At 54.5% G+C, this 8,247-nt stretch overlaps 1 protein-coding gene across 1 annotated transcript in view; it reads right to left on the bottom strand.

The window, feature by feature from the left end:
- LOC130578702 (zinc finger protein 185-like) overlaps positions 1-8,247 on the bottom strand; it is a 25,377-nt gene that overhangs the window by 5,516 nt on the left and 11,614 nt on the right. Inside the window, exons 9-14 of the mRNA XM_057374983.1 lie at positions 7,448-7,528; positions 6,439-6,576; positions 4,896-5,006; positions 4,576-4,671; positions 3,471-3,548; positions 2,075-2,143 (exon numbers count right to left, since the gene is read on the bottom strand). Of these exons, the coding sequence (XP_057230966.1) occupies positions 2,075-2,143; positions 3,471-3,548; positions 4,576-4,671; positions 4,896-5,006; positions 6,439-6,576; positions 7,448-7,528 (573 nt within the window). The remainder of the gene's footprint in view (positions 1-2,074; positions 2,144-3,470; positions 3,549-4,575; positions 4,672-4,895; positions 5,007-6,438; positions 6,577-7,447; positions 7,529-8,247) is intronic.

Genomic DNA, 8,247 nt, shown 5'->3' with positions numbered 1-8,247 from the left:
GAAGGAAGGAAGGAAGGAAGGAAGGAAGGAAGGAAGGAAGGAAGGAAGGAAGGAAGGAAGGAAGGAAGGAAGGAAGGAAATATCAGCACTGGACATTGATATGTGGGAAGAGAGTCTCGGATGGAATCATTACCCCAATGATTTGGAATATCCTGGCTACCTGTTGCTTGGGGAGAACGTTCTAAAAGTACCTTCCCAGGACACAGAGGACCCTTTAATTAGTCCCAGAGAGGACTTTCCTCCTCTCAGGGACATTGGGAACATACTGAGGGAGGAGAGAACAGGAGGAAGCAGCACCTTTCTCTCAGGCCGGGCTGGTGGTTCTTCCCAGCTCTGTCCTAAGCTGCATTTCCAGACTCCCATGTGGGACTCACAGCAGGGGCTGCCTGACCCCTCCCCAGCCCTGAAAAGGCAATTCCCTGACAGACGGGGCTCCACTGACTGACGGCAGCTGCATCTCCCTCTTTGCTGTATCCCCACTGCAGGTTCTGCAGAGGGAATCTGCTCCCTATCCCATGCCATGGCCACTGCGCTCCAGCCAGAGCCAGCTGAGGGCTCAGGGAAGGTTTGCATGGAGTGGCCACCAAAGCAGAGCCACCAAAGAGCTGTGACCCAGCTATGTGGAACCCCATGTCTGTCCCCATGGGGAGGGATGGGGTCTGGGCAGCAGGGCCGGGAAAGGGACGCGGGACATGCACCCTGGAATAGACTCTCCAGCCTGGAGCCCAGGGAAGTGGCACAGCCGCCASCAGCCCTGCCCTGCTGACTGTGCCACCCTGTCACCCTCTGTGCCAGGAGGAGCAGGGGGGTCAGGCTGCCTGTTCTGGCTGAGTCCAGGAAATGCAGCTCAGAAACATGGCCAGTACTCCCTCTTGCTCTGTCCTTTCTCCAGCACATTCCCAACTCCCTGCTCCCACTCCTTGTCCCTCAGTAGCCATCAGAGCCCTCCATGAGTCAGGCTGTCACACTAAAATGTCAGACAGGGTGAGATTGGGTGGGCTGGGGAAGCAGAGCAGGAAGGGCACCAAGGGCTCCCCTGCCTGCCCACAGTGAGTGTCCAGCAGCTCTGGGGTCAGGTCATGCCCAGGCTGTGACCCAGACATATTTTCCAATATACTTTCCACTTGCTGCTCGATGGGACTGGAAAATCCTGTGCTGGCAGCTGGACAGGCAACCTGTGAACTCCTGCCTCRAAAACATGCACCAGCAAAACTCCCCTGACCTCACCAGGGCCCTCCTGTTTACATCTGACCCCTACAAGTAGCAGCTTTTCACTGCTAAAACTCCCAAATCCTGTGCTATTCTGCAGGAAAAGGCACGGAGCACATCCCTGGTCTCACCCAGTGGAGTGTGCCTGGGTTTCCTGGATATGTGGCTTATCTGTGGCTGCTGACAGCAGCTTTGCTGAGCTCTAGGACAGGCTGGAGATTTACAGCCTGTAATCAGCTCCCCTAGGGATGCCAGCACAGCTCTGAGGGAGGAGGAATGCCAGCAGAGAGCATCAAACTGGTRTGAACTGGTGCCACATCACTGAGGATGATGTGCATGGGGCCAAATCCCGCTCTTGTCACACTGGGGCCAGTCTGRAGCAGCTTCACTAGAGCAGAACACAAAAGACTGAGGATTTAAGCTTGAAAATGATGCAATTTAATAGTTTTTTTAACTCATAAATTTTTTCAGTGAGAGCCCTCACCCTCTACATTCTCCTCACCCCTTCCACTCATTAGTTTACAGGGGCRTGGTGAAGCCTTACAATGCCAAACAGCTTAAAAACTGCAGTGAGGTGTTTCCATCCACCTCAGAGACCGAGCCACTCCAAGGGGAGCTTCCCTGTCCCCTGGGAGCAGTGGGACACAGGTCCTGCTGTTACCACAGCAGGAGTGGGACAGCCTGACCCCTGCAGAGCAAAACTCTGCCCTCCCAGTAATCCCCCCCCGGGGCTGATCAGCTCCAACTGYTCCATCCTGGTGGGATGTGTGAGGTGGCAAAGCCTTGTGCTGGGCCCTGCACGCGTGTGTGACACACGGGTGGGGCAGCTGGGTGTGACACAGGGTGTCCCCACTGCTCCTCGTACCTGCCGTAGCGTGGGGAGGCTGCAAGGCCGCCGGTGTTCACGTACTGCTTCACAAAGAGGATCCCTTTCCTGGGGAAACGGGAAGCATTTGCATGAGAAAGCAGCGGATGGAGCTCGGGAGAGCCGAGCAGGGACCTTGTGTGCTCCCCCGACACGGAACGCGTGCGGGAGCGGCACGGAGCGGGATCCCGTTGTTCTGGAATAAAACCTGAATATCGAGCATTGTTGCTAAATAACAACTCCTCTAATTACCCCACCAAAACAAATCGAGTTAATTGGAAAGAATGGGATGGAGAATGTCRCCCTTTCATCCAGTTATCCGCTGGTTTGAAGGATAAATCCTTCCCAGCTCCCATCAGGATTATGCACACAATGAGCATGGAGAGAGCTCCCGGCTCCCCCATAAACATCAACCCCTGTGGCACCGCTCTGCTTCCAGGGACTGTTCTGCCGCTGGAATATCTCCAGTGTTCTCAGCCAGTGTCAACTGCTGCTGCTTTGATTGGGGATGTTTTTACCTCTCTTGCATTTTCCTGCCTCTATAATTCCAATTCCAGCATTCCATGCCCCACCTGGGTGCAGCTCCAGGCAGGCGGAGGGGAGCCTTGTGCCCCAGCCCTTTGCCTGCAGCCCTGACAGGAATTAATCAGGCTCTTGCTCCACGGTGCATTTCCACTGCTGCCTAAAAGCTGGGATTAATCCTCTCTTCTTACACTAAGCCCTGTCTTGGCTAAGGAAAGAAAAGCTCCTTTTTTCCCTTAAACTGAGCATGGACTCTTTCTATGTCATAGAATCATGGAATCATTAAGGTTGAAAAAGACCTTCAAGATCGTCAAATCCAACCATCAATTAGCACCGTCACCATGGCCACCACTAGTTCCCAAGTGCCACATCCACACATTTCCTGAGCACTACCAGGGATGGTGACTCCACCACCACCCTGMSYCTCCCCTGGCCCAGMCTGAGGCCGTTCCCTCTCCTCCTGTCCCTGTTCCCTGGAGCAGAGCCCGACCCCCCCRGCTGYCCCCTCCTGTCAGGGAGTTGTGCAGAGCCACAAGGTCCCCCCGGAGCCTCCTTTGCTCCAGGCTGAGCCCCTTTCCCAGCTCCTCTAGCTGTTCCTGATGCTCCAGACCCTTCCCCAGCTCCATTCCCTTCCCTGAACAAGCTCCAGACCCTCAATGTCTCTCCTGTCCTGAAGGGCCCAGAACTGACCTCCGGATTCCACATGAGCCCTCCCCAGTGTCCAGCACAGCAGGACAATCACTGCTCTGACCCTGCTGGCCRCACTGTGGCTGACACAAGCCAGGTGCCAAAGCTGGGATTCCTCACCAACCAAGAGGGCCCTGCGCCACCCCTGTTCTGCAGTGGGGGATTGAGGCCCCCCTTGGATCTTTACCCGGCAGTGCTGGAGTCAGGCTGGTACCCAGAGCTGTGGTGGGAGCTGTAGAGCCTCTCAGTGGAGCTGGAGAGGAGCCTGGGGAGAGAGGGGAGATCTGTGGGCCATGSCAGGATCCAAGCTGGGAGCCAGGAGAAGAGCAGGCACAACTGCTGGGAGGGCAGGTGGATAGTACAGCCCTTTTCCAGACTGTGTCATGGATCAAACCAAATCTTCTCTCCTTCTACATCTGCCACAGGACAGGAATGCTTCCCCAAGGAAGGGATTTGAGAAACTCTCATTTGTAGGGCCAYGGGAGAGAAGACCCCACCAGATCCTCCAATGAGGACAGAGTGAGTGAGTCACACAGGCTGCATAGGAGCAGCCACAGGGAGAAAACAGGACAGGAGGAACGGCAAGGAGATGATGGGAGATGGGGACAAAGCCAATGGAACTGTCCCTAAGTTAGTCATTTGAAGGGAGAACACARCAAAACAATGCAAAACAGCTCCATCCATCTGCTCAGCAATGAGACCTGGGATGGGGCTGACTTTTCCTGGAGCCAATCCAAGGCTATCCAAAGATCTCGTGCTGCCTTCCCTTGACCCCCACAACTCCTTGTTACAGGTCCAGCCCTCAGCTCCTGGTGGCCCCATGGGGCATCAGACACACRCGGATGGGCTGGCACTGCCGTGAGGGATGCAGCAAACCCAGGACAATGGTAGTCCATGCTGGATACCTCCTGCCCCTTCCGACAGCCTTGTTCTGGGTGTGGCTCAGTCACTRAACCATTGACGTGCTAGGGACACTGACCCTCTCTCTTGAGCTCTTTTCTCTTTTAGTGAAGGCCAATTCCTGAGCAGGAACCAACTCCCCATTCTCCTGTCCCTGGGTTCTGGCATCCCACACAGTGAAAAATCTCCAGAGGTTTTTCTGGATGTATCCCAGACCCTGTGCTAGACAGCTTTTGCTGGGAATGGTTTCAGAGTTGGTTYGTGCCTCTGGATTATGCATCCACTCCCCAGAAACCATTCCTCCTTCTCTCAGCTCTTGGCTTTTCTTCCTGGCTTCTCTTCCATGAATTTCCTGGAAGTTTCCCTCAGAGCCCTCGTGACTGCCCATTTACCTGGTGCTGTTATAGTTTAAGCTGTCCATGTAGAACGGCACCCTGTGGCTTCTCTGGGACATGGACATGATGGGATCTCTGGGAAAGGAGTCGTGGCTGGGGAGAGGAAGTGCAACAGTCTCAAGCTCTGAACTTGGGCACGTGAGGGATCCTCACAGGGTGGGAATCTTGGCTGGAATCTCCCTGCTGGGCACTGACCCCTCCCGCTGCACAGCCATGGCACACCCAACACGTGCTCACACCCAGGGAATCAACAGGTGGGTCAGGATGTCTGGGTACTGGATCAATGTGGCAGGTTGGGATCCCAGCCCCGGACTCACCGTCCTGCTGAGGAGGGGCTGAACTCCCCGTGACCCTGGGCACTGTCGTACCAGCTGCTCCTGGGGCTGCTGTTCCCGGAATAGACACTCCCTTTGGGATCTGGGCTGGATCTGTGAGGAGACAAAAAGCCCTGAGCACGTTGGGAGCAGGAATCTCTGGAGTCCCTACACTGGGCCCAYAGGTCTGGCACTGCCAAGCCCTGGCACAGCTGCCACCCCTGGAAGTGTCCAGAAAACGTGGGTGCGACATTTGAGGCCATGGATTGGTGGTGACCTTAGTGACAGTGCTGGATTGGCAGCTGATGATCACAGAGGTGTTTTCCAGCCACAACGACCTCATGATTCTATGATTCCATGAAGCATTCCTCCTGTGCTCTGCACATTTTCCCTATGCTGGTTTTGTGCTCCACAGGGAGAGCAGGATCCAAACCCAACACTTGAGCAAAACCAAGCCATTCCCACATGGAATTATATCTCCGGCTGTTTCCTTTTCCAACATCCCCTCCGTGTGCCCAGGTGCCAGAGCTGTCCATTTCCCCTTTTCCGAGGCACAGCTCCTCAGGGGAATGGCTTTAAGCTGTGGGCACAGCTCAGGCTCTTCCACCAGAGCAATGGCACTGGTGTCGTTTCCTTGCAGGAGCCCCGGGACACAGATCAGGACTTTATCATCCCTGAACATTTGGATCCTGATTAAAGCTTCAGGCAACTCAGTGTCACACAGTGCTGCCAACCCTGCTGTGGACACGAGAGACAGACAGGCTGAGCTCATCTTAATGAGCAAATGAGAACAATTAAAAAAAATTGGAAAATTAATGACAAAAGCCTGCTCTGGCCAGAGGGGAGTTTGGTCTGTGGCGTAAACCCAAGGGCAGGGGTGGGGTGGGTTTGTTCACTGCAGGGATGTGGCAGTGAGGGTGACACATCRTGTGAGGGCAGGAATGGATGGGATATTGGGAAGGAATTGTTCCCTGGGAGGGTGGGSAGGCCCTGGCACAGGGTGCCCAGAGAAGCTGTGGCTGCCCCTGGATCCCTGGCAGTGCCCAAGGCCAGGCTGGACATTGGGGCTGGGAGCAGCCTGGGACAGTGGGAGGTGTCCCTGCCATGGCAGGGGTAGAAAGTCCCTTCCAACCCAAACCATTCCATGATTCTGTGAAATGGTTGAGGAGGATCCCAAGGCTCCAGGAGGATGGTGGAAATCCCCAGGCCTGRAGCTGCTCCTGGTGATGCAGAAATGCCTTCTCCAAAGTGACTTGCATCGTACTTGGTCCAGGTGCACCACTCTGGGACAGCTTTGGTTCTGGGATTTAACCCTGTTGCTCACTGTGGGAACAAAATCCTGCTCTCACTCCTTTTCTCAGGGATTGTACAACGTGGAGGGCAGTTCCTATCAGATATTTCTATGCCGGCAGCTTTCCCTGTCTCTGCAGCCCCAAGACTTTCATGCCCAAACTGCTCATCCCCAAACTCTTATCTCCAAACCGTCATTGCCAAACCCTTCAGCCCCAAACCTTTCATTCCCAAACCCTCATCCCCAAATCCTGACCTCCTGGTGCTGAACACCTGGCTGTCCACGTAGGCTGGAATCCTGTGGCTGGGCACAGACCCTCCAAAGGATTGGCGGTCCTGGAACAGGGACGTGTGGTGCTGGGACTCATGGGCACTGGGAACACTCTCCTGGGAGCTGAAGTCAGATGTGCAGAAGAATTAAAACCAGTTTGACCAGCAAGCCAATGTGTGTCCTTGCTCTGAGCAGCTCACACGGGAGTCAGGGCCTGCTGAGGGTGGATCCTGCCTCTTCCTAGAGAACAGGGAACTGGGAGAACTGGGACACCAAGTTGTTAATAAAATCATGGATCATGGAATTGTGGAATCCCAGACTGGGTTGGGTTGGGAGTGACCTCCAAGTTCATTCCATCCCACTCCTGCCATAGCAGGGACACCTCCCACTGTCCCAGGCTGCTCCCAGCCCCAATGTCCAGCCTGGCCTTGGACACTGCCAGRGATCCAGGGGCAGCCACAGCTTCTCTGGGCACCCTGTGCCAGGGCCTGCCCACCCTCCCAGGGAACAATTCCTTCCCAATATCCCATCCATCCCTGCCCTCTGGCACTGGGAAGCCATTCCCTGTGTCCTGTCCCTCYATCCCTTGTCCMCAGTCCCTCTCCAGCTCTCCTGGAGCCCCTTTAGGCCCTGGCAGGGGCTCTGAGCTCTCCCTGGATCCTTCTCCTCTCCAGGTGAGCACCCCCAGCTCTCCCAGCCTGGCTCCAGAGGGGCTCCAGCCCTGGAGCAACTCCATGGCCTTTTCTGGACTCCCTCCAGCAGCTCCAGGTCCTTCTGGTACTGAGCTGCAACAATTCTGCAATGCAATACTGCAATGCAATACTGAGCTGTGGGAGATCCCTGCAGCTTTGTGGCACAAGTTTGAAAGGTGGCACTGCCAGAGTCTGGTTTCTGAATTCCCAAAGCCAAAAATGAGCATTTGGATGCCTTTAGGCAGGACAGGAGGGAGTGCTGGAGGTGCCTAAGGGAATGTCCCAGTGCCCTGGCTTCGTACCTGTCCTGGCGTTGGTCAGACTCGTTGGCACCTGGAATCTCTGGGGCAGGGACACTGCTGCCTCCAGAAACAGAGCTGGACCTGCCAAGACATGAGACCTTTACAGTCTGTGGAAGCAGCCCTGCACACAGAATTCCTGTGGGATGGAGATGCAGCCCCTGGAGAACCTCCTGGCCCAAGAAGAGTGCAATATTTCTGCATGGGAACATGCCACATAGAATCATGGAATCACAGAATTGTTTAGACCAGACAGGATCATGGAATCACAGAATTATTTAGGCCAGATAGAAGAATGGAGTCATGGAATTGTTTAGACTGAAAAAAGCCCTCTAAGGTCATCAAATCCAACCATCAACCCAGCACCACCACCATGTTCACCATTAAGCAATGTCCCCAAATAACCCAAAGAGATGTGGGAAAAAAAACAAACAAACAAACAAACAAAAAAAAAACAACTGGAAAATCCAGACCTCTTATAAAATAGGGCTGAAAGGAAAGACCCCAAGCARAGCACCCTCAGTCCCTTCCCAGACCCCCTGCAGTAAATCCCCCCATTCTCCCAACAGGAAAAGCCATCCCATTATTCCTCTTGCCTTCTTGCAGTGGTTTTGATGCCTGATGATTTTTGCTTTTCCCTTTATGCTTCTGTACCCCCCCATGTATCCGCCTGTACCCCTTAGCCCACATGCTTGTAATTCCTGAAGCYTGATATYCCAGCTTAGTTTAGRCGYTTTGCTGGGCAGAGAGACCAAACATCCTGAGAAAGGAGTCAGTGTGCCCTGTGCTATCTTAAACCCGAG

The sequence above is a fragment of the Malurus melanocephalus genome, unplaced genomic scaffold (assembly GCF_030028575.1).
Source record: "Malurus melanocephalus ecotype Western Australia unplaced genomic scaffold, MMel_1.1 scaffold_237, whole genome shotgun sequence".
NCBI classification, from domain to species: domain Eukaryota; kingdom Metazoa; phylum Chordata; class Aves; order Passeriformes; family Maluridae; genus Malurus; species Malurus melanocephalus.
This window is presented reverse-complemented; position numbering and strand designations above follow the sequence as displayed.